The sequence below is a fragment of the Garra rufa genome, chromosome 1 (genome assembly GCF_049309525.1).
Source record: "Garra rufa chromosome 1, GarRuf1.0, whole genome shotgun sequence".
In the NCBI taxonomy this organism is placed as follows: Eukaryota; Metazoa; Chordata; class Actinopteri; order Cypriniformes; family Cyprinidae; genus Garra; species Garra rufa.
This window is the reverse complement of record NC_133361.1, coordinates 26,146,594-26,173,397: the sequence shown is the minus strand read 5'-3', so window position 1 is coordinate 26,173,397 and position 26,804 is coordinate 26,146,594. Positions and strand designations below refer to the sequence as shown.

General features: G+C 37.2%; 3 protein-coding genes across 3 annotated transcripts in view; 2 read left to right on the top strand and 1 right to left on the bottom strand.

Moving 5' to 3' along the window:
- The window catches only part of LOC141344568 (uncharacterized), a 14,385-nt gene extending 9,235 nt beyond the window's left edge, over positions 1-5,150 (top strand). Inside the window, exons 5-9 of the mRNA XM_073849449.1 lie at positions 1,532-2,544; positions 2,639-2,708; positions 2,790-2,964; positions 4,717-4,879; positions 5,026-5,150. Coding sequence (XP_073705550.1) covers positions 1,532-2,544; positions 2,639-2,708; positions 2,790-2,964; positions 4,717-4,879 — 1,421 coding nt within the window. The 3' untranslated portion in view covers positions 5,026-5,150. The remainder of the gene's footprint in view (positions 1-1,531; positions 2,545-2,638; positions 2,709-2,789; positions 2,965-4,716; positions 4,880-5,025) is intronic.
- A 2,417-nt stretch (positions 5,151-7,567) lies between these two features.
- LOC141344561 (uncharacterized) lies at positions 7,568-11,503 on the top strand. The gene is made up of 4 exons (XM_073849441.1): positions 7,568-7,982; positions 9,412-9,542; positions 9,621-9,732; positions 10,958-11,503. The coding sequence occupies exons 1-4, from the start codon at positions 7,730-7,732 to the stop codon at positions 11,494-11,496; spliced, it is 1,035 nt and encodes a 344-aa protein (XP_073705542.1). The 5' UTR covers positions 7,568-7,729; the 3' UTR covers positions 11,497-11,503.
- Positions 11,504-14,087: 2,584 nt separating this feature from the next.
- LOC141344554 (uncharacterized) lies at positions 14,088-18,820 on the bottom strand. The gene is made up of 4 exons (XM_073849437.1): positions 18,458-18,820; positions 18,233-18,360; positions 15,571-15,649; positions 14,088-14,950 (listed from the first exon to the last, which is right to left on the bottom strand). Exons 1-4 carry the CDS (start codon positions 18,726-18,728, stop codon positions 14,088-14,090), a joined length of 1,341 nt encoding a protein of 446 aa, XP_073705538.1. The 5' UTR covers positions 18,729-18,820.
- Positions 18,821-26,804: the final 7,984 nt, after the last annotated feature.

Genomic DNA, 26,804 nt, shown 5'->3' with positions numbered 1-26,804 from the left:
TCTCAACTCATCTGTCTATAAAGCCTAGAAAAAAACCATCTCTATGTATTTGACAATACTTCAGAATGTTATTCTTATTAATTGAGGGTCATTTTTTAGGATTTTTTGCCCAAGCAAAGTCTCTGAGAACCTGACACATTGCACTTCTGGAGACTCAAGGTAGGTTGCAGTTCTGGAAAACGGTGGCGCTGGAGACTAAATGGTTCCTGATGGTTTCATATCTGATTCTTAACATTAATTCTTACTTTTTTGCAATTAACATGCATCTTTTCTCCTCCACCTGTTTTTTTCTGACAATGCAGATGCAACAAGCGTTTTTCTGTCCGGTGGTCATGCCTTAACTTTGCAAATTGCAGTATTGCATTAGTATTGCATCCTTCTCATGGGCATTTAATAGTTTTTGACTTTTCGGTCTGAGGTAAATCTCTTTTTTGGCTCATTTTATCTGTAAAAGAAAATGTGCCTAATAATTCTGCACACCTGAAAATAAGGAGTTTTTCACTTCCAGCCTTCATGGACAATTATATATAAATTATAAATAATTAAATACAAAATGAATAGTAGTTATTAAGATTGATGTGGTTTGGAATTATTCAAATGTGCTTGGGAAAAAATATGACAAGAATATCAACTTGCCTAATAATTCTGCACTCCCTGTAATGCATCGTTTTTCCTTCTGGAGCATCAGTGAGCATTTGAAAAGATGGATCTCAAAATCATAGAGTCATTGTTGGAAAGGGTTCAAATACACAAAAACGCTTAAAACCAAAGAATTTGTGGAACCTGAAGGATTTTTCTGATGAACAGCAGGCAGTTTAACTGTTCAGGACAAACAAGGGACTCATGATCAACTATTAAAAAAAAAACACTGCTGTGGATCATCCAGGTAACAACACAGTATTAGAATTAAAGTTTATGTAAACTTTTGAACAGGGTCATTTTGTAATTTCAACTATTATTATCTTGTAGACTAATTATGTGAAATACCATATTCAGGTCAGTACATGCATTTTGTATGATCCCTTATTTTGGTAAAATAATTAACATTTTGCAGATTCTGCAAGGTGTATGTAAACCGTTTACCTCAAATATATACACCAAAATTAAATTTAAGAATTCAGAGCAAATAAAACAACAGGTCTCATTGTGTATGCACAAACTTCTGTGACGTCTGTGTACAAACAGTTTTATGAACCAAATCATGATTAATCAACTTTCATAGAAAAATGTCCTCAAAGAGCGTCATATGTTTACTTAGACAGATGGAAGGCTGTAAAGGAAAGATTGTGCCAAAAACCCTTATATAGAGATGGCTTAAGTGTGTTTTATGTAAAATAACTGTCTTTGGACAGAGGGTCGCTCATTTAGCATACTCAATTCATTCACATTAGAACGAGATTGTTGTGAACCCAGTGCGATATAGCAAAGATTTACTGATAAATGAGGGTTGAGGCCTCTAAAGAAGGTACTTTGTTGGCCTTCACCATATTTTAATTTCTCCATCTCTTTTCATGATTTTTGTCCCCCCAAGAATCCAATAGAGAAATGGACGGAACGCCTAACGAGATGACGCTCACTCCATTATCGTCAAATGAGTCCCTTCCTGAACAGTCCTTCATTCCTTCATTCATCAAGTCCAACTGGGTTCGAAATTTCAAGGTTCCTTGGAGCCGCATGCCAGCAGCTCTCATTCAGGCAACGTCCACCGGAGAGAGGGCTCGGCCAGGACCGAGAAGGGAGTTTGTTAGGATCGTTGTGGCGGCCATGCAAGCCCACTGTCCAAACCCAAACTTGGCCGCCTGTGGAGAAGTGGCGCGAAACATCGTGTCTACGTATCCCCTGACATTCGGAGACATTTCAGAGGAAGGAGAACAGCTAGGAAATGGCTTCAGTTGCTTACAAAGACAACTAAAAACCAGGGTAGAACATGTGAATAGAGATGTTATGGAACACAGGATTCGTCGACCTAGAAGACCATCGGGGAAAAGAGCTGGACAACAGGACAACTTCATGAGGACGAAAGTCAGATGCAAAGTGGACAGTTACGGATGCATCAATTGGCAGCCGTCGTCCATCCCCGAAGGAGAGTCGGCAGAATCCCTCGAAATGAAGAGAAAGGTTGCGGCAGAGATTTTTCAGTCCGCGGGCCCAAAGGCTGCCGAGTTGCCCAACGTAGACGACCTAATGCAGCAGACGTATGTTTACCAGCGCCACATGATCAACTCATGCCCCCCTCCTACCATCAGTGAGATTGAGGGGCATTGGCCGTTACTGTTCACCGAAAGAGGCCTCTGCAGGCACTTCAAAATCCTGACTGGGATTGACATCAGAAGCCGCTTTGGCGAAACTCTTCTTGTTAAATCCAAGAGAATACTGAACTACTTCAGTAGACAGAGACTAAAGTGGAATGAAGAGATTCAGAGTATGCTTAGCGAGATCGACGACACCAATGCGACAGATAACAACAGGATTGCCATGTCAGCCATCCTGTTAATGATGAAATACTTTAAGGAAAAGGACAACGCTGTGTTCATCTTAGCAGATGTCAGTAACTATAAAATGTTACAGCTCTGTTGAAGATTTGAAAGGGGTTTTGACAAAGTTTGAGAGTTAAATGTTCTGTTGTTCTGCTTTCAAGGAAAACTCTACCAAGATGTCCATCGAAAATGAAATTAGCTTACCGGCAACGCCCCGACTCATCATGCTTGGTAAGACATCGCCACGCTACAAATGTTAGTTTTGTACTTATATTGTTGTGCATATATTTATAGTCATTCTTCGTATTTCAGGTGAGACGTTGCTCACTTCGTCCAAGTGGTTTATCAGTATTGAGGGCAGAGTAACACATTCTATAGACGACCAGGTGGACTTTGCAGCAGCGTTGTCTGTGTTCTTTGGGTGCTTCTATGTTTTTAATATCGAGTACCAGGAGTCAGCCAGCGCCACCCTGGAGCTCATTCAGAGGTAAGTGTTGAGGTATTTCATCCTGTTTGACTATATTTATCTGACTCCCTTTCTTTTGGTATTTTACTTTGGTCTCTTTTGGATCAGAAATACTTGTACTTATGAAAGTAAAAAAGTTTGTGGATGCAATTTCATGGTGACTAATATATATACTGTAATTACCTATTAAGGAACTCTGGGTATTAAGACTTGTATGGCTTACTATAACAAATGATGTCTCTTACTGAAATATGTAGTATAAAACCCATGAAAGATTTACATCATTTAAAAAAAATCCACATTGTTTTATATATATTTTGGACTATAGGGAACATGACATGAAATGGCTCTACTTAGTGAGCTACTGGCACTACTTGTTGCTATTTTTAATAAAATACTAATATGTGGCCACATTGCGTAGATTTTGGTTGTAATTTTCAGTTATAGGGCAACAAGAGAAGTGAGGTAAGTCTTCACTGCTTTCTAGCGAAAAGAATGGGGAAGATGCCTGTGGATGGATAAGACATCTTAAAGACCTGCGTCTTTGTTCTTTTCACTTTAGCCCTGATGCCTTTGAGGCTTTTAGTAGACCACAGCTACTAAAAGAGCTTACAAACGGTAGAGACAAGAAACGCTAGATGCCATGCTGACGCTTGTCATGATGCCGCAGCCACTGAAGGAGTTTCTCAGCGTGGATTTCACTTGATATCTGGAGGTGTTTAGACTTCTTGTGGGGAAAATTGAATGGTACGGCTTCTGGTTTAAGCCTACAATTATATCCATGGCTACCTGTAAGCGCTTTCGGTAGCTGTGGTTATCATATCAGTATTTTATTTTCTGAGTTTTGCTGTGGTAAAAATAGAAACAGGTAGCGCCAGTAGCTCACCAAGTGCAACCATTTCACATTATTGAAATAATGCCGCCCCCCATATGTATAAAACTATGTGGAATTTTTAAATAGCACAAATCTTTCATGGGTTTTCTATTACTTATTTCAATAAGACATCATTTACGTTATATCATTTGTGGAAGACACAGGACCATAAAATGTTCATCCAAACATATCCCTTGGTCTGAGGACTACGATAGGCTGTTTTACCTGTCTGTCAACATATGTATTTGCATACCTCTGCACAGACACGTTATGTTATCAGAGCGGTTTATTACACTATTACAGACCGAGCGAGATTGAAATGCATTATTATTGAAATATTTTGCGATCGGAATGTTTTCTCTCTGGAGAATGAGACATGAGGTAATCTGACAGCGTTGCATTTAACCCTCCATCAACGCGGTCTATCCTCATGTCGTTGGTTGGCCTCTGGTCTGGATGTGTTTTTAGGAGGGAGGCCTGGCTTTGGTGGGTGATTATGCCGACGTATACAAATCCATACGGAGTTTTTCCTCCTTCGTTTAAAAATAAAAATAAAAAATCTTGTCCAAATGAAAATGCACGAAGATTACAACCATAACTGAAAACCATGTTGGCCAATCAGAAGCCTGAAAAAAGCGCACACTTCAACATCACAAGCCAAAATTTCACCAGCTACACAATACTGCAACCAGTTTCTGAAAGTCTTCACCCTGATAGGAGTTTTTAAAAAAGGTTGGGTTTCAGTGACCTTATGTGGCCAAACTGCATAGAAAAAGTGTGCGTTTTTGAAAACACCCGTGTTTGTGTGGACAGGGCCTTAAACTGTGTTTCAGTGATGACACTGTTATAGCCCTTACGAAATTGATGTTTTGTTTAAAAATGGATCTGCTGTTCTTTAGGTTCTTTGTGAGGATTAATCCTGAGGGGACTAAATGCACCTCAAAATCAGGTACAAGCCGAAGAACAGGTACAGCTGTCCAAAGGAAACCCCAAAACTTCAATACCCGCGTGGCTACGTTTATGCAGAGGCTTTCAGAATTCGAGTGGAAAACAACAAGTTAAGTAAGTGTTTATGTAAAGTTTTATGGAATTTTCAAATGAAACTTGTCTTTTGTTGTTAAATGTACGTGATTAAACACTAAAATGTGACCATGGGAGATATGAGGGGTAAACAGTGACATTAATCAATTTTTTTTTATGCGTTTCAGGATAGACTTCATCCTGGGCCTGCACTGAATAATACTACTACTATGATGGGTTACTACTTGTGCGATAGTTTTTTTTACCTTGTGATACCTGAACTTTTTTTTTTTTACCTTGTTATTACTTGTACGGTTCTTTTTGAATGTTTCTGGAATGTTTGTATTATAAATATTTTATTACGTTCATGTAAGTCATTCCTGCAACAATAAAAAAAAGTGTCAAGTAATTTGTAATTATGATATGATTAATAAGTATAAAATAATTACAGTGATACTATATACTAGTGATACTATATGTGACCCTGAAGTCGTAAGTAGCACAGATATATTTGTAGCAATAGCCATTGCATGGGTCAAAGTTATTAATTTTTCTTTTATGCCAAAAATCATTAGGATCAAGAGTCTTAAAGTGCCCCTATTATGCCTTTTCAAATATGATATTTCATGTAGTGTGTCATGTAGCTGTATGTGAACATAAACTATCTGCAAAGTTGTGACGCCGACTGTGCACTATAAATGAAGTTTTTGTCTAACAAAAAAAAGAGTCGGCTCACATTCGCCTAAACGAGTCGTCAGCAATTCGAATCTTTTTTCTGTAACGGCCACACGTCACGAGCTACACATTTGCGTAATGTCCGCCCACGTTCAATTTCGCGAACAACTTGCCCGCCCACAAACCATAGGCCTACCATTTTCACGTGGATTACATCATGTCAAGAAGACGCCCTGCGCTGTGACAGCCTGTGAGAGTGAATTTGTTTTATATGCCCTTCCGAAAGATGAAACTATCAGTGGTTAACATTAATTTTTTCAACACCTCAGCAGTCCAATTCCAATCTTGTGTTGTGTTCGCGTCATTTTACTGATGACTGCTTTTCTAATCTTGGGGAGTAACGTTACAACGCGAGATTCACCAAACGCTTGGTTTTAAAAAATGGATCAGTGCCCAGTTTATTTGGACCGGCTTGCTCCTCTGAACTTCTACCTGTAAGTATGATTAATAATTGTATTTTCTAGCGATCGTTCAAAATACGTCTTTGTGTACGTTATGGTGTGTAACAACCCCGCACATGTCTTGGTAACCGGCTAACTTGCGTTTCTGTAGTTCTGTTGTTCAGCTGTGAGTGCAATGTAGTCTAAAAAGTCTTGTGATTGATGCAGCTTGACTGTCTGTCTGCCTTATTAGTTTAAGTAATGATAATGATAAACGATGGCTTAACGCAGTGTTATGGATTGTACAGTGTTGAAGTTCACAACGTAGAGGTGTGCCCGGTTCGCTTACAAAAGCAAATTGCAAGCACTTTCCACAGTTATAATATGACACCCACTGAGAAACGTCCTGCTCCAGTCGTGCTTGCAAAACAGTTTCTTGTCGATGTGCCATTTCAACCGTTTCATCGTCAGACTCCGGCTCGAATTGATAGGGTAAAATCGAGGCTATCTTTTCTATGCATTAACAGGTCTCCACAGCTGTCATTCAGTTATGCCAATGGGCGTTTCGTTTTGCGCTGAAGCGGTAGACCAATCCAAAAGGACTGCACCATCTGACCAATCACAGCAGTGAGGGCTCAAGGAAAGGAGGGGTTTAGAGAGACTGATTCTTCGAACTGCTTCACACGAGTCGTTTACGAATCATTTAGAAACGGGGTAAAATTAAATCTAATTTTTGAGAAAACTAAAGTGTTTTTTGAACTTGCATACATGTAAACCTGTTTTAAGAGACTATTACAACAATATTAACTACTTTTAACATGGCATAATAGGGGCACTTTAAAATCGTTGTATCTCAACCAAACACTGTCCTATTCTAACAAACCATACATCAATAGAAAGCCTACAGCTTTTTAGATGGTGTTTCAGAAAATCAAAGAGAGATGAGGTGGGCTTGTTTGACATGGTACCAGAGTATCAAGCTTTACACAAAAGCGCTCACTATTTTCTCAGGGTGCACCATAAACAAAAATGTAGACGTGGTCCACAAAACCAATGATAAGGGTCATTTTTTGAAATTGAGTGAATAAAAGCTAAATAAATAAGCTTTCCATTGATGTCTGTTTGTTAGGATAGGGCAATATTTGGCCGAAATACGTCTATTTAAAAATATGTAATCTGAGGTTGCAAAAAAAATCAAAATACTGAGAAAATTGCCTTTAAAGTTGTCCAAATTAAGTTGTTAGTAATGCATATTTCTAATCAAAAATTACGTTTTAATATATTTATGTTAGGAAATTTACCAAGTGTCTTAATGGAACATGATCTTCACTTAATATCCTAATGATTTTTGGCATAAATGAAAAATCGACCATTTTGACTCATACAATGTATTGTTGGCTATTATGACTTTTTTTTTTTTTCTTCACAAATTTGGGTAAAAATCCAATCAGAACACTCTCACAAATGCCCAGGGCTTCCATAGGAACAGTTGCCAAGGTACTATTGGCCAGAATCCTTTTGGATACGACCAATCAGAATGTACAATTCGCGCGAGCTCTCTATCGGTGGTTTACGGTAATTCGTCCCATGATCCTATTCTCCAAAATGCTAGGCATGCTATGAATCCATCCTCAGATATATAGTGAATACAGTGCCATTGCGTGTTGAGAATATTAAAGCATCTGTACATAGAGACTTATAGCGGTGGCTTTCAGAGCGAAGGACGGGTGTTTACAATATACATCACTGATAAATGGTCCCGTAAACGACGGACATCATGAATAACGCTGATTTCCAGACGCAGTTAACATCCATAATGGAAATGCTGGCGAAAACAGCTGTGGTTGAAATAGGCAAACTTTTCGAGGAGAATTCTTTGCTGCTGCGATTAGAGATTTCACGATGTACAAACGAAAACGAATCTTTGAAAAAGAAATGCCATTTTCTGGAGAACGAACTTCAGTCTGCACGGAAAAACGCTGGGAAGATGAACGGGACAGAAGCTCAATTTAACCATCCGGGGCTTGCAGGTAATTTACTTATTAGGAACGATAAATGATGCTGTGTTTTGATCTAATGCTAAGCTGTGGGTTCAACGCCTGCAGTGGGCGGTCCTTACATGTGCCTTTGTGTAAGGAGCACTATTTCTGTAGTTCATAGCGGTTCATCTCAAATACCGGAATCTTCGAGTCCATTCACCAAAAGGAATTCATTCAGTGACTATTTCTTTAGGTTACATCTTTACATCAGTAGGTGGAGACAAGTGACTGGCTTTGTTATGACTGAGCTAGTCAAGGAATCATTACCTGAAAAAACCACCGAGTCATTTATGACCAAAACACTCTTATTAGGATATTAAACTAAATATACATTAATATCTATTAAAATATTGAACGTATAAGTTATTTTTTAAGTTCTCCTACCAGTTCTCGTTGTGTCAGCAGTTCTCCAAGTTAACAAACGAGTTCATTCAGTTCGTTCATAAACAAGATGTTTTGTTCATTCACCTCCTTAAACAAAACACCTCTTGTTCAATTCTAGGCTAAATACAGTTACTTAGTCATTAGCTTCTTCGAAGACACAGCTATTCCGGTCTGTTTTTTTAATAAATGTTCCATTTTAATCCCATATAAAAACTCCAGGGGTTTCCAACTCTGGCCCTTGAGGTCCACTTTTCCGTAGAGCTTAGCTGTAAAACTAATCAAACACACCTGAAAAAGGTATTTAGGGTCTGTAGGATAACTAGAAAGTTATAGACAGGTGAATTTAATCAAGGTTGGAGCTAAACTCTGGAGGAAAGTGACGGGGTTTGCATGAAGTCACGATTTGGTCAGTTACCCAGATGTGCGGCCATATTGGAGATACTCGGATATAAACAACAGCATGAATTGTGGTAATGTACTACTGAATACGTTGTTTGTAATTTATGCTGTCTAAACCACAGACAAATGATGTGAAAGCTACTAAATCATATAGAGAAGGACCTAGTAAGCATGAAAAGGCGCAATAGTTTGACAAACTAAAGTTAATAGGTGGTAAAGATATGTACGAGCAGTGTTTATTCAGATATTAGCCTAACATTTCACCTACCTGATCGGAAATGATTAGAACAAACACGATTCTTGCCCTGGAAATCCTTGTTCAGTTTGGCCAACCACAAACGCCTTTTGTTCCTCAGACAGTTTTTTTGCACTCTTCTCCTTGATTTGTTATAACTTTTGGCAGTCTATATTACTCCAAATGTTTTTCCTGGTCTGATTAGCACAGCCCAAAACATGACAATAATTGTCCAATTTCAGCAGCAATAACCAGCAAAATATGCAAGTTCTGTTCGGTTCAGTGGCATTGTTACGTTCAGTGCCGCCAGTATGGCCAATTGATGACGCGTAGTGAAAACACTCTATATACAAAGTCAATAAAATTGCACCATGTATGTCTTTCTTGCATTATGTCTTGCAGAGTCCAGACGTCGTCCCTCAATCGACAATGTCTTTGGTAAGGAATGGTGCATGAACCTCTGGAGACACGGGGAGTCAAATGTTGGTGAGCAGGAGGACACACATCTGGACTCTTCAGCCATCGCAGAAGAGGTCGGTCTCACATAATGCTGTTGATATACATGTATCAATATCAGAATACGGTTAACTAGTTCTCTCTTTTACTTTCAGCCAGTAGATCTGCTGGATGATGAACCAGATATGATCATGATCAAGGAGGAGACATTTGAAGACTGCTCTGGGAAAAATAACCCTGAGGAAGATGAAAGTTGCAGTTTGAGAGGTTTGTGGAGAGAGAACAAGAGAACAGTTGCTATTAACTATAGCAGTTATTGAGATTTTCATGTACAGTTGAGGTCAAAAGTTTACATGTTTAAAATGATAATTTTTCCATACAAAATGCTTATTTTTTATTTAGTAGTGACCTGAATAAGATATTTCACATAAAAGATGTTTACATATAGTCCACAAAAAAAAGTTGAATTTATAAAAATTACCCCGTTCAAAAGTTTACATACACTTGACTCTTAATACTGTGTTGTTACCTGAATGATCCACAGCTTTTTGTTTGGTGATAGTTGTTCATGAGTCCTTTGTTTGTCCTGAACAGTTAAGCTGTCCACTGTTCTTCAGAAAAATCCTTCAGGTGCCACAAATTCTTTGGTTTTTCAGCATTTTTGTGTATTTGAACCCTTTCCAACAATAACTGTATGATTTTGAGATCCAACTTTTCACACTCTGGACAACTGAGGGACTCATATGCAACTATTACAGAATGTTCAAACACTCACTGATGCTTTAGAAGGAAAAACAATGCATTAAGAGCCAGGTGTGAAAACTTTTGAACAGAATGAAGATGTGTACTTTTTCTTATTTGGCCTAAATATCATATTTTTTTCATTTAGTACTGGCCTTCAGAAGCTACAGAAGATACTTGCATTCAACATTCAAAATATACATTTAAAAAGTTTTCACCCCCCAGCTCTTAATGCGTTGTTTCCTTCTTGAGCATCAGTGAGTGTTTGAACCTTCTGTAATAGTTTCATATGGGTCCCTCAATTTGTCTTCAAGTGTGAAAATATGGCTCTCAAAATCATACAGTCAACGTTGGAAAGGTTTCAAATACACAAAAATGCTGAAAAACCAAAGAATTTGTGGGACCTGAACATTTTTTCTGAAGAACAGCGGGCAGTTTAATTGTTCAGGACAAACAAGAGACTCATGAACAACTATCACTAAACAAAAAACAGCTGTGGATCATTCAGGTAGCAACAAAGTATTAAGAATCAAGTGAATGTAAACTTTTGAACAGGGTCATTTTTATAAATTCAGCTATTATTTTCTCTTGTCTACTACATGTAAACGTCTTTCATGTGAAATATCTTCTTCAGGTCAATACTAAATGAAAAATAACATGCATTTTTGTATGATCCCTCTTATTTTGGCAAAATAATTAACATTTTGCATGTAATCCTTTGACCTCACCTGTATCATTTGTTGAATTCCAGGACCTGCAATGACCAGGGACGAAAGATGCGTCGCCCAAAGCTCTGAAGATTTTATCACATACACGGTACCTTCAGATGAAATCCAAGCGAATGTACAGCAGACACAAGCTGAGGAACTACCTCTTGATGGAACGATCTCTACACATGGAGACAGCACAACAGAGCAAACTTTTCATGCTGCACACAACCACACAAGCACGTCAGAAGAAAAGAGGTTTGAGTGTGTATTCTGTCGAAGAACCTTCAACAAACTAACCTACCTGAAAGCACACATGCGAACACACTCCGGAGAAAAACCTTTCGTCTGTACCGTTTGCGGTAAAAGATTTGCTCAAAAAACTTACCTCAGAATACACCAGCGCACTCATTCTGGCGAGAGGCCGTACTCGTGCATGGAGTGTGGAAAGAGCTTCGCTCAAAAGAGCTCTCTAAACGTACACCTCCGAAGCCACACCGGAGAAAAGCCATATAGCTGCTCAGAGTGTGGTAAAAGCTATGCGTACAAACAGGGCTTCAATACACATCAGTGCTTCAGTTAGACTAGTACATACTAAAGTGATCCATTACTGAAGTTTATCTGTATCAAAGTGGCTGTTACAGCAGAGTGTGCATTACTCTGCAATATGAACCATTAAGAAATTGCGGTAGTGTGGTATGTCCATGTTAGTACTTCAACAGTGTTTGGACACGTGTTATACAGAAGCATCCGTGCATTGACTTCAACTTCATTTAGGACCATCTAGATGTGTATATTTATTCGGGAGGGATAAACAAACAAGATTTAATAAACTTGACATAACGTGAGTGAAATCATGCAAACCACCTTTTTATTCAGCATGGTTGAAAATACACATAGTAACTGCTTTTTGCTTACACATGCAATCTAGTTGACATCTGAACTTGAACAACTCAAACTTCTAGAAGCATCATACATACTACATACTACTATAGTTTCTGGAAAGATCGAGTAAACTCGCTTTACACTAATGGCCCAAAACTGATATGATATTATGATAAGATTTGTAAAAAACAAAACAAAAACAAGAACCGTTTTCACAAAAAACTTTTTTTAGCCTAAAGCCTTAAATAGTGATGTGTTTACGTCTGGTGGTCTTTTATATCTAGACTATACTGTATATATACACATAACCATTTAAAAGTGTAGAATCATTAATGTTTTTTACATTTATTTGGTTAAAAATACAGTAAAAACAGCAATATTCTGAAATATTATTTGAATTTATATAACCACTTTTTTCTATTTTATTCCTGTGATGCCAAACTGACTTCTCAGCATTATTACTCCAGTCTTTAGTGTCACATGATCTTTCAAAAATGCTAAATTGCTCCAAAAAATATTTTTAGCCTTGTTGAAATGTTTTTGCTGCCTAATATTTTTATGGAAACATTACACGTTTTACTTCAGGATTCGTCAAAGAATATAATGTTCAACATATTATTTAAGCATAAAAGTTATTACATATTACAGGGTTTGTACAAGGTGCTTGACGTACTTTAAAATGACTTTTTGAAATTTAAGGCCTAGAAACCCCATGAAAATAGGACAAATTCCTGAAGAGGTATTTGAAAAGTGATGCTTGAGTTATTGAAAGACAATGTATCTATAAAATAATTGCATAATTTTGTCATAGCACATGTCTTTTAACACAAAATAAAAAAATTGATAGTTAAAACACAGCTTTTCGAAACCGTTAAACAGTTGCGTCACAAAATGACTATTTCGAAGCACTTCAGTTGGATCGCGTAATGCGAATCATTTGATTCAGACCAGGACTTTAAATCAAATATCACTGATTTTGATTTGATCACTGATCATTTGATTTAGACTGGAACTTCGTGTATCATGAAACATTTGATTCAGGTCGGGACTTCGGAGCGCATACTGTGAATCATTTGATTTAGATCAGAACAGGTTTGTGAATCGTTTATTGAATTGAATGAATCATGTGGATTGCGAATCACTTGATCTAGATCAGGAACTTGACCGCAAATCATTTGAGTCAGATCGGGATTTCAGTGTGATTTGCGAATCATTTGTTTCAGATCAGGATTTCGGAGCAATTTCGTAAATGTTTTTTTTACTTTTTTTTTTCTTAAACAGTAGAAAACTTTAAATCATTAAAACAGTACAAATATAAAATATATATTTAAAAAAGTATACACAAATAACAGTGGTTTTACTATAGTAAAAGTGTAGTATACTTTGTAATACTTTAGTAGTAATACTTCACATGTGCTTCACTTTATTTTTGCCATTTTTATTAGTAAATTCTTATTTATCTATTTCTCTTTTTTAGAATTTGAAATGAAAGACACTGTTCGAAAAAAGTGACTGAAAAGCCCTTGAATGTCCTGGAATTTAATTTTATAATATCTGTACGAACCCTGATATTAGAATGATTTCTGAAGGATCATGTGACACTGAAGACTGAAGTAACGATGCTGAAAATGCACCTTTGCATCCCAGGACTAAATTACATTTTTTAATATATTGAAATAGTTATTTTTAATAATAATAATAATATTTCACAATATTGCTGTTTTAGCTGTAGTTTTCATTAAATTTATGCAGACTTTGTGACCATAAGAGACTTCTTTCAAAAGCATTTTTTAATTTTCAGCTTTTTGTAAATGTTATGGGTCTGGCTTCTGGTTTCATCCACGTCCAGCTATTTTTTGCTGTACAAAACTGATTTTGCGGCTTGGTATTGCAAATTGGTGTGTCTTGCCGTATTATTTTAATGTATTATCGTAATTATAAACAAACCTGTTTGTAGTGCAAACAGTTTTACTGTTTACTGCACGTTGTTATTCATCTTATTATTTCCCTACAGCGGCTAATGAACTGGAATAAGGTGGATAGCCCAGATGTCAAAGACCACCAGAAAGGCTGTGCCTTTGGTTTAACAGAAGAAACAAATTAGTTGGTGGGATAACAACTACATTACTGAGTAATACACAGCCATACCTGACTATATTTCTGCTACGATCTACAGTATTACACACAGAGACATTCTTTTGAAGCTGCTGCAACCTCACCTTTCCACTGTTCATATTTAATTTTAAACAGCTACTGCAATCTCAAATTGAGAAATAACAAAAATGTATGCTACATAAAGCTATGGTTTATATCGCGGCAATTTTTCCTTGGTTTCCGCCTGACTGGTTTAGCGGTTCTGTCATGGACAGAGAGGTGTTGTTGAAGGGTAACTTTCTGGGTGAAACCCTTTCCGCAGGTTATACAAGTAAAAGGTCGTTCTCCTCTGTGGATGCGTTCGTGATTAGATAGGCTAACCTTCTGGGTGAAACTCCTCCCGCAGGTGAGACAACTAAAAGGTCTTTCTCCTCTGTGGATGCGTTCGTGAGCTTGTAAATTTCCTTTCTGGGAAAAGCCTTTTCCGCAGAAACTGCATTTATTGGGCCGTTCTCCTGTGTGGACCAAATAGTGAACCGAGAGATTGGTGTTTGAATGAAAACATCTTCCGCAGATCTCGCAACGAAACTTTTCGCTTGGTTTCAACCTTGAAAATCGATGTTTTCTGATACGGTTTTTGGCAGCGTTTTGCCGAAGAAGCGCCTTCCCGCTGTCATAAGAACTGAAGTTGTTTGCCGCCTTCTGTGCCCTGACTCTCTTTTCATAACGTTGTGTCGTGGTTGTGCCATCCTCATATATTTCCTCTGTTTCTTCTTCATCCTCCGGAGCCTCAGAGGGAAACTCGCCATTGTGCTCGACTGATAATTGGTTGAGTATATAGTGACCATCAAATTCCAATGGATCCTCTATTGGTGCTATTAACTGGTCAACAGCTTCATCCACAGAGTGTTTATCTGATGAAACAGAGGATGCGTTTTGTATTTCCGACATCTCTGAAAATTCGCCAGACACAAAATGGCCATCGAAACTATTTGATTCTGCCAATGGCTCATATTCAGAAGATGGTGGCTGTCCTCTTGAAGCTTGTGGTGTTTTCGCTGTCGGAGTATTAAAAATAGTTCAAAACAAATTATTCTTCTAAGCATGATCCAAAATAATCAAACCTGACTAATTAAAGGATCAGTTCACTTCCAGAATAAATGTTTCTTGATCATTTTCTCACCCCCAAGTCATCCAAGATGTTTTTGAGGAAAACATTCCAAGATTTTTCTCCATATAGTGGACTTCAATGCGACCCAACAGGTTGAAGGTCCAAATTGCATTTTCAAAGCAGCTTCAAAAGTCTCTACACGATCCCAGCCGAGGAATAAGGGTTTTATCTAGTAAAACGATATGTCATTTTCTAAAAAAAAAAAAAAAAAAAAAAAAGAAGAATTTATATACTTTTTAAATGACGGATTGTTTATTCCTCAGCTGGGATCGAGTCCTTTGAAGCTGCATTGAAACTGCAATTTGGACCTTCATCAACCCATTGATCCTCATTGAAGTCCACTATATGGAGAAAAATCCTGGAATGTTTTCCGCAAAGACCTTCATGTCTTTTCGACTGAAGAAATAAAGACATAAACATCTTGGGTGACTAAATTATCAGGATTTTTTTTTTTTTCAGGCAGTGAACTTTTCCTTTAAAGAACTGATAGAAATGTTTGAACATTACCTGTATAACCGGGATAAGTGTCCACTTCAAAACACTCCTCTTTGATTATGACCAGGTTGGAGTGCTCTTGTTCTTTGTGCTGCATGAGACAGAATGAGCAGATTATGTAAAAAGACATTTTCTTTTTTCCATTTCATTCATAGAAATAAGTTCTACAAGTCCAGAGTCATATTTAACAACCTTGAAAATGATTTAGACCCAATTATTCCCAACCCTGGTCCTGGAGAACCCCCAACACTGCACATTTACGTGTCTCCATAATCAAATACACCCGAATTAACTGTTCAGCTCATTAGTTAAGACTCCAAAACATCAAATATGTGCATTAGACAAGTGAGGCATCCAAAATGTGATTCTGGACCACAAAACCAGTCATAAGGGTCAACTGTTTAAAATTGAGATGTATACATCATTCCATTGATGCATGGTCTGTTAGGATAACAAACAATATTTGGCCAAGATACGATTATTTGAAAATCTGTAATCTGAGGGTACAAAAAAAGTTGTCCAAATTAAGTTCTTTTACAAAATATCTTCATGGAACGTGATCTTTACTGAATATCCTAATGATTTTTGGCATTAAAGAAAAATGTATCATTTTGACCAGTGTATTTTTGGCTTTTGCTACAAATATACCCATTCTACTTATGACTGGTTTTGTGGTCCAGAGTCACAAATGTGCAGTGTTCTTTGGGACCAGGACTGGGAATCACTGATCTAGACCAATGCTTCCCACACTTGTCCTGTAGGCCCTCCAACTGTGCACATTTTGAACGTCTCCACACCTGATTCAACTTATCAGCTCATTAATAGAGACTACAAGATCAAATGCGAGTGCATTCAAGTCAAGTTGCAAATCTTGCTAAATTTCATGGCACTTCGGCATCTTGAATCCACAACTTCCCAGAAATACTTTAATGCACTATAAATTGAGTGTTTCCAATAAGGGAGACCAAAATTTGCAGTGGTGGACATGTTTGAAAACCATTGGTCTTTTTTTTATAATCTGCCTGAAACAAAGTTCAAGTCCATAAAAAATAAAATACAGTACAGTACAAAATTTCCAAACACTGTCAGCATTCATCGCATTATGTATCATCTCCATTGTCGAATTAAACACAACCCTTAAAATTACTTTAAAATTATTATAGAGTGTTTTCACGACGCATAATCGATAATCAATCAACCATATTATAGTGAGCGTAAACTATGCCACTGAACCAAACAAAACTCGCATATTTTGGTGATTATTGCTGCTGAAAATGGACAATTATTGTCATGTTTTTGGGCTGTACTAATTGGTCAGACTGGGAAAAACATTGAGTACTTTAGACTGCCAAAAGGTGTAACAAATGAAGGAGAAGAGTGCAAAACTGTCTGATGAACAAAAGACATTTGTGGTTAGCCAAACTGCATAAAATAGCAGAACAACGTATTCAGTAGTGCATTAACAGTGCTGTTGTATACTTTCAAGTATCGCCAGTATGGCTGCGCATCCAGGTATCATGAAGTAACAGCAAACCCTCTATTCAAAGTGGGCAGATGGTGCCGTAGGACAGCTCATTCTCCATTGTCATATGCTATATTACCAAAACTATTGGTACACCCCATTCTAATGAACAGGTTTGACTGCTGTAGCAACTTCCATGGGTACTAATCCATGTGTGCTCTTCTTATTTGATAGCAACATCTTTGACAGGACCCTTTTCTATTCTAATATGACAATGCCTATGTGTATAAGGCAAGGTTTTAAAAGAAATGATTGATTTAATCAGTGTGGAAGAACTTGACTGGTCTGCAGAAAGCCAAGTCCTAATCTCAGCTGAACACCTCTGGTGTGACTCTAAATGCAGACTTTGAGCCAAAAACTCACCAAACACCAATGACTTTTAACTATGGGTACAGTCATTTTTGACACTTCCAAAACAGTTGCAACAGAGATGGAAATGCAATTTATAAATACATTAATTGTTTTCATCTTTGTTGCCACAGTTTTGGAAGTGCTTTTTCTGTTCTAAAGAAGGGGGTGTCCCAATACTTATGTCCATACAGTGTATGCACAAGTCATTGGTGTTTGGTGATAAGTTTTTGGCTCAAGGTCTGCATTTAAAGTCACTCCAGAGATGTTCAGCTGAAATTAGGACTTTGCTTTCTGCAGACCAGTCAAGTTCTTCCACACTGACTGAATCAATCATTTGTTTTAAAACCTTGCCTTATACACAAAGGCATTGTCATGTTAGAATTGAAGAGGGTCCTGTCAAAACTGTTGCCATAAAATTAGAAGCACGCAATCCCCTACAATATCATTATATGCTTAAAAATTAAGATTTGTACTCATTGAAATTACTAAATTAGTCAAACCTGTTCATTAGAAGGGGGTGTCAGATATCAAGTTCATAGGACCATAAAAAGTTAAATGTTCCAAATTTGCATTTTATAATTGTATGGGCTTACTTAATGCACATTTTAATAGTGACTGAGAATCTGCTTTAAAACACCACCAAAACTTAGTTTTACACCTTTACACATGCAGTGTATAAAGCATGCAGTCTGATTTACACTTCTCGCTGTGGGCATGCAAATCTTTTGGGGATTATTTTAAAGGAATAGATTCAGCTTCCTAAAGGGGTAGCTTTTAAAATTTTAAAAGAATGAAGGGAACCTTATAAGGCGATACACTGTACAGGTCGACATCGATCGCCAGCTCATCTTCTGTAGACTCGTTCCTCCGATCCCACAAACTGGAGCACCACTCCTTTCCAAATATCCCTTTGATGGAGGGCTGCTCTCCTGTAAGGAGTAAAATATGCGGATGAATTACAATCATAGTAGTGCATATGGAAACAACTGTCCGGCAAAAAAAATATTAAGTGGAGGTTATATTTACCATCATCGGTTTGAACACAAATAGAGCGATATATTTTAGAGCCAGCGTGCGCTTCGTCCTTTGTGATGAGAGTGCTTTCTTCTTGGCTTTCGCTCCCGAGACATACCATTTTGTCTTTAAGAACTGAATTTTCACTCATGACCCGAGACAGTTCTTGTCGTAAAAACGCAAAATCGCCGTCTACAATTTTGCATATTTCTTCTATTGCCGTTTTTGTCATTATGTCCATTATGGAGCTTACTTTTAATCGAAACGATAGAGATTTTGACATCTTTTAAGATTGGCGATTTTTGTTAGCATGCAAGAATAAGAAACGCTGGCTAAAAAAAAACGTAAGGTCAGTCACCGAAAAAATAATTCCAAATTGTGCAAGTTGGTACTGTGCAAAAACCGGAAACACAGTGTACGAAAGAAGCCCTCGGCTTTTATCTTGCCGCAGAAAATCGTTAGCTTCCGGTTTGTGAATGCAGACTTTCCTCTGAATTCAAATTCGCATACTATCCGTCCTGTGAAGTTATGGCATACGCTTTAGTGTGTCCCAAACAGATATGTGACCCTGGACGACAAAACCAGTCTTAAGTAGCACAGGTATATTTGTAGGCCAAAAATACAATATATGAGCCAAAATGATACATTTTTTTATATGCCAAAAATCATTCGAATATTAAGTAAATATCACGTTCCATTAAGATATTTCGTAAATTTCCGACCATAAAATATCAAAACTTAATTTTTGATTAGTAATATGTATTGCTAGGAACTTCATTTAGACAACTGTAAAGGCGATTTTCTCAGTAAGCCTATTTTGATATATTTGCAACATTAGATGTTCCGTTTTTTCAAATAGTTGTATCTCAATCAAATATTGCCCCATCCTAACAAACCATACATAAATGGAAAGATTATTTATTGATGTATAAATGATGTATAAATCTCATTTTCAAAAAATGGACCCTTAAGACTGGTTTTGTGGTCTAGGGTCACATATAGATCAGATCATATCTCAAATAAAAATATCTAAAAGAAATGTACATCAGTACCATTTCTTGTATTTTGTCGAAGTGCAGATGTTTTTGTTTCTGCTAATATTGTCCCACTGCCCACAACTCTTACAAGATGGAATAGCCCAGAAATGCAAATATTAGCCTAATTACTAAAAAGACCCCCCATTTTTTTATTGCAAAGAAGAAACATACCTGCATTTGAAATACAAAGAAGGCAAAAGGAAAGAGATAAACAGAGGAAATCAGTATTAAGGATAAGATCACAGATCAAATCTAGACGAAACTTGCAATGCAAAAACAAAGAAATTAACAATGCGTTAAACCGCATGTTTACTGTCAGAAAATAAAGAAATATATATTTCTGGAAAAACTTTAAATCACATTTTACCTGTAGCTAAAACAACAACAACAGTTTAATCGTCAAAGAAGTTTAATGGTTAAATGCTAAAATGAATTAATTAAATAATTAATTAAACGCCAATGATAACAAATTGTATTGTAGTTTGAAATAAATACATATTAACCACAGTTACTATTTTATCACATCATATTAGTGATTCAGCAATTTAACCACTGGGTGTCAGTATGATAGTATAGCAACGATTTTCAGACTCTTCCTGGCCTTCCAGCACTGAACACTTCAGATGTCTCTCTTATTTAACCTATCTGAATTAACTCATCATATGGAGTTATACATGACCTGAGCTCCATGACCTCTATCTTTGTACTGGTTATGTGCTGATAAAAGAGACTCTGACTACTGTGTTCTCTATCAGAGCTATTCAGTTCTGTTTCTGGAGGGCCAAGACCCACAGAGTTCAGCTCTGACCCTAATCAAACACATCTGTCTGTAATAATCAGGTCATCCTGAAGAGCTTTATCTCTTAGAAGCACCTGAAATTATGTTTTTTCAAATAATCTGAGAATATATAATAATAATAATAATACTTAATTTGAGAACAATACAGTATGGCATTTTTTAATGATTATTATTATTATTTTACATAAGCACATTTATTTATTTATTTTTATTTACACTACCAGTCAAAAGGTTTTAAGATTTTCAATGTTTTTTTAAAAGAAGTCTCTTCTGCTCACCAAACCTGTGTTTATTTGATATAAAATGCAACAAAAGCAGTAATGTTGTGAAATATTTGTACTATTTAAAATAACTGCTTTCTATTTGAATATATTTTAAAATGTAATTTGTTCCTGTGATCAAAGCTACATTTTCAGCATCATTACTCCAGTCTTCAGTCGTCACATGATCCTTCAGAAATCATTCAAATATGCTGATTTGCTGTTCAAGAAACATTTATTATTATTATTATTAATATTTAAAACAGTTGAGTAAATTTGTTCAGGATTCAGTATTCAGATTTTTTTATTTGGATATGATTAATACTTTTAATTTAGGAAGAATGTTTTAAATTGATCAAAAGTGATGATAAAGACATTTATAATGTTACACAAGATTTATAAGATAAATGCTGTTCTTCTGAACTTTCTTGTCATCAAAGAAACCTGAAAAAATTCTACTCAGCTTATTTCAGTTTATGTTTTTGAGCAGCAAATCAGAATATTAGAATGATTTCTGAAGGATCATGTGACTGGAGTAATGATGCTGAAAATTCAGCTTTGAAATCACAGGAATAAATTACATTTGAACATATATTCAAATAGAAAACAGTTATTTTAAATAGTAGAAATACTTCAGAATTTTACTGTTTTTGCTGTACTTTGGATCCAATAAATGCAGGCTTGGTGAGCAGAAGAGAACATTAAAAATCTTACTGTTCAAAAACTTTTGACTGGTAGTGTACTTACTTCCACACCTGAACCTTAAATGCAAAAAAAGAATGGTGGTAACTTTTCCAAGACCTTAAACTGTTTCAAGTGTACTTAGGGGGAAAATCTTTTAAGTCAGAGGGTGGTCACAACAAATATTGATTTAATTTAGTTAACAGAAGTGAAACAGCAAATAAAAATCATGTTTTACAAGTTCCTAGAACTTTTCACAATATATGTGGATGTAGAACCTCCCTGGGACACATTGAAGTGAAGACCTTAAGGAAATAGAGGCTGAAACCTCTTTTTTAGATGATGAGTCCCTGTGCTCTGCAGAGAGGTTTTTTGATGTCCTAGTGCCTAGCATGTGGACCTGGCTTTTACAGTGTTTCACAGGTCTGGGAGACACACAAAGCTCTAAAGGCTGTTCTCCTTTCACAACAAAGAATATGTGAGCCGCATGGCAAGAAGCTGTCTGTCTGCACTGGGGACCCCTGACTGAGAGAATTGCCTCAAATCCAGAAGCTAAAAATCTAAGTAAGAGACATTGAGGTGTGATGGAAATTCATTGCATTTCACATGATTATCAGAATTTATACAAATAAGATTATATTGTATCCACCATTTGTAAATGTTATGGGTCCAGTCTCATCCGCGTCCAGCTATTTTTAGCTGTACAAAACAGCTTGTTTTGCTGCTTGATAATGCATATTGGTGTGTCTTACCTAGTTATTTTAATGTATTATCTTAATTATGAACACACTGGTTTGTAGTGCAAACAGTTTTACTGTTTACTGCACATTGTTATTCTTCTCATTATTTCCCTATAGTGGCTAATGAACCAGAAGTCTGTCCCATAGGCTTACTTCCGCATTAAAGAATAAGGTGGAAACTCAATGCATGCAGGTTAAGCTGATAAATCAGCATTAAAATTACAGTCAGTGGGCCACTGCAAAACGTTAATGTTTTTGTCTGCTAACCATTTCTTCACCACTTTTGCTGTGTGTTTTGGGTCGTTGTCGTGCTGAAATGTCCACTGGTGCCCAAAGCCAAGTTTCTCTGCAGACTGCCTGATGTTGTTGTTGAGAATTTTGATGTATTGCTCTTTTTTCAAGGTGCCGTTAACTGTGATTAGGTTCCCTGGTCCACCGGCTAAAAACACCCCCAAAACATTAGGTTCCCACCACCATGTTTGACAGTGGGTATGGTGTCCTTAGGGTTGAAGGCTTCTTTTTTACGCCAAATGAAGGCTACATCATTATGGCCAAACAATTAAATTTTTGTTTCATCTGACCATAAAACAGAAGACCAGAAGTCTTCTTCTTTGTCCAGATGAGCATTTGCAAAGGCCAAGCGGGCTTTTGTGTGCCTTATCTGGAGAAGTGGTGTCCTCCTTGGTCTGCGTCTGTGGAACCCAGTGGTGTGCAGTGTCTGTTGGACTGTCTGCCTTGAGTTGTTGCCACCAGCAGAGCCCAGATTCATCAGGATGGCCTTGGTGGTGATCCTTGGATTCTTTTTTACCTCTCTCACCATCCTCCTGGCCAGCACAGGTGAGCACTTTTGGCTTCTGACCACGTCCTCTGAGATTTTTCACAGTGTGGAACATCTTGTATTTTTTAATAATACTTTGCACTGTAGCCACTGGAACTTCAAAACATTTAGATATGGTCTTATAGCCCTTTCCTGACTTGTGAGCAGCCACAATGCACAGCCGCAGGTCCTCAGTGAGCTCCTTTGTCTTAGCCATGACTGTCCACAAACCAACAGCAGAGAGTTTCTGTTTTTCACCTGTTGAGTTGATTAAAACAGCTGTTCCCAATGAATCAGGCTAATTAGGATGCTTTAGAACAGCTTGGACTATTTGGAATGGTATAGAACTTTGGATTTTCCCATAGACTGTGACAGTTTGCAAAGGTTATGAATAATTTTGGACATGACACTTTTTGTTCAAATGTAAATAAAAGCTGAGAAATATTTTTTTCCACAATTATGCCTCTTTAACATCATCTTATTATCTTTGAGAAGTCTGTGTCATTTTCAGTCAAAAAACTTGCTGGTTGAATAAAAGTAACTTTAAGTCAGAATTTGCCAGGGGTATGAATAATTTGAGGCTTGACTGTATATGTTTAGATAATTTAAGATGCTGAGGTCTATGACAAATCCCAAAGCACATCACAATCCAACTAATGGAAATGATTAATGATGTCTTCACATCAGATCTCAATATAGATCTGTCTGTGTCATTTATGTCCAAAAGTCAAGTCTAAAGGTCAAGTGTCTGGCGTATGAAAAGGCACATAGGGAGCAGCAGTATTTTTATCTATAGCACTTAGGACATTCAGCTCATCTCAACAGAGAAAATGGAGGGCGATTCAACGCTCTTAGAGGAAGACCCGTGTTGCTCAGTGTGTGGGGAAGTGTTCAATGTTTCAGTGGTCCTTTGCTGTATTTCATGCGGGTGCAGCTTCTGTGAAATTTGCTGTCAGCAGTTGTGGGAGACGCAGTGTCCCTTCTGCAGAAAAGAGGCCTCTGGTTCCCATCTCAGAAAGTTCAGGGAGCAAAGAATGAAGGTATTAAATAAAGCACAGCTTGATGATAAGGAGTAATAAAGAGCACATTAAATTGCTTAAGCTTATCCTGATGAATAATGCATGAAAACCTGTGTAATCTAACTTTTCTTCTAATTAGCTAAATACATTGAGGTCCAGTACTTTGTTACACTGTTTTACAAGACTTTCTTTATGTATATTCTACAGGTAAATTCTCTGTTTTACAGTTCTGTGAAAAAGTCTTTACCCTTTGAATTTCTGAATTTGGGCACATTAATATAGTAAGTAATCTGTCTGTAATCTGAGGGTGGGAAAAAATCCAAATATTGAGAAAATCGCCTTTAAAATTGTCCAAATTAAGTTCTTGCAATGCATACTACTAATCAAAAATTAAGTTTTGATATATTTATGGTAGGACATTTACAAAATATCTTTATGGAACATGATCTTTACTTAATATCCTAATGATTTTGGCATAAAAGAAAAATCGATAATTTTGACCCATGCAATGTACAAATATACCCATGCTACTTATGACTGGTTTTGTGGTCCAGGGTCACAAATCAGGAATATTTTATATATTCCTCCATGTATGTATAAAGCATAATGAATCGGAAGTCTCGCATTTACAGACAATATCTTACTTCCATGTTGCAAAATCAATAGATGGAGTTTGGTGGTGAAAATGTTACAAAGCCATTTCTAAAGCTGTAAGCCTCCACTGAATGCCAAATTATCCAAATATATACAGTTATTCTTTTATAAATAGTCAATGGTTCAAAGAAGTCATGACATGTCGTTGTTCCATTAAAACATCATGCAAGTTTATTGGCTTAAAAGGTTCTCCTCATTATAAACAAAGCATTTATTTAATCGAGCTCCAAAAATGGCTTGTTTGGATCTGAGGTGCAAGTCGACGTCCCCTTGGCACAAACATCTGCATAAACACCAGCTGTGGTCCAATCGTTTTAAAACTTTGCATGTTTGTTTAGAATCACCTGTCGCAAGTTCTCTCGAGGTTTTGTGAAGTTTTGAGTTTTGCTTGGGGCTTTATCGGATTTGGGGTAAATTCGGACAGGCCCCTTTTCTAAACGACCCCATTATAGCTTCCCAAAGGGTGAATTTCAAAATGTTTTTGATAATTATTGAGCTAGAAAGTCCAGAGAATTGTACTGCAGTGCTTTTTTCCAGAATGTTTGCAAAAGTATGTTTTTTACATCTCAATCATTTAACAAACGTTTTGATTGACAGCAGTGGTTCTAGAAGAAAAGTTGTCTGGAATAAGGGGTTCTGTCGTATGCTATAAATAACACGTGTATGTGCGAAAAACCATGCAATGCACACAATCATTTACGCCTTTGAAAAACATGATATCGCCCTCCAGTGGCTGATTTCTTTCAAATTTCTCACATACCTTTGGGGCCGTGAGTCAAACAGACCCACACAAAATTCATCGGCCAATGCGGACATGTTTTTTGAGATACGCAAATGTCCTTCTAGATAATTGTGACACTTCAGACCAAGGCCGTGCACAGTGATTTTCATGTTGATAGGACAAATGGTCGTATAGGTATAGTCATTTTTAATCTTTCTGTACTGGTTCTGTATGGGTGAAAAACCTAGGCCTATTTCGCAAAAGTAGGTTTGGAGGACACTTGAGTCTGCGACTGATGGTTTAGGAGTTATGAGCAATTTTGTACTTTTGATCGCTGTAGCGCCCCCGTCAGGCTGATTGGGGCGAGCATTGGTGACATTGTTGGGGGTGTGAGTACTGCCATCCCTCCAAGTTTCAAGTCTCCACGACTTACGGTTTGGTCTGATCAGTTTTATGTGGAGATTGCTGATCCTTGGCCATTCTGACAATTACAATAGGGTTTCAGCGCTACGCACTTGTCTTGAACCCATAATTACAATCACTGCCGCTATCTTGTCTACACTGGATACAGTATATAGATGCACGTTAACAAAGAAGTTGAAAGGGATGAAAATAATAATTTTCCCAAATGTTTGGGTTTTTTTTTGTGCAAAAAACCTCAAGGAACATATTAAAATAATAAAAAATACATGTCATGACCTCTTTGAGCTGTTAGTTCATAGCTTATCTCGCAAAGAGTGGTCGTCCTGCCAAAATTTGTCCAAGAGCAAGGCACAAAATTATTCACCAAGAACACTGGAGCAACTTCTAAAGATCTTGAGGCCTCTCTTGAATACATTTAATAAAAAATGACCAGTCAAAAAATGGTTGTATCAGTTTAGCTGTATCAGTACCTGGACATCTTGGCATCATTGACAAAACTATAAACTGTCCTCTGTACCAGATAATTCTTCAGAGATGCCTGTTTTTAAACTTAAGCTGAAGCCCAACTGAGATGTGCTCCAAAACAATGATCCCTAAAGAAAACTCAACTTCTGAAATGGTCTAGTCACATTCCACAAGTAAACCCCAACAAAGTGTGGTTGAAGTGGGAGGATCTGAAATGCACAGTTCACGCTTCAACGCCTACGAATGTCACTGAGCCGAAGCAACTCTGCAAGCAGGAGTGGGCCAAAATTCCTCCATATAAATAACTGCAGGAAACATTTGGTTGCAGTTATTGCTGCTAATGGGGGTGCAACCAGATATTGGTTACACCTCCATTAGCAGCATTAACTGCACATAGCGCTGAATGTTTTATAACCACCTTTAATGAATGCATGAAAGATTTAACATGTTGTGTTGTTGTTCATGGATAAAGTTCTCATGACAAATCAGAAGGGGGCAAAAACTTTTTCCCATCACTATTCTAAACAGTTTTCTGTTTATTTCTCCTGCATTTAAATTTTTCTTATAAGCTGGCACACTTTATCTTCTTTAATAGAATAAGAAAATCTCGACATACTTCCTATTACGTCAGTGCCGGGGTCGAATCACTGTCCAGGAGCTTTTTGTTACACAATGTGACGTTTAGGCGTTCGTCAGAAGATATCATATGTTGTCCTAGACCTTGTGATGCAAACTCCAAGAAA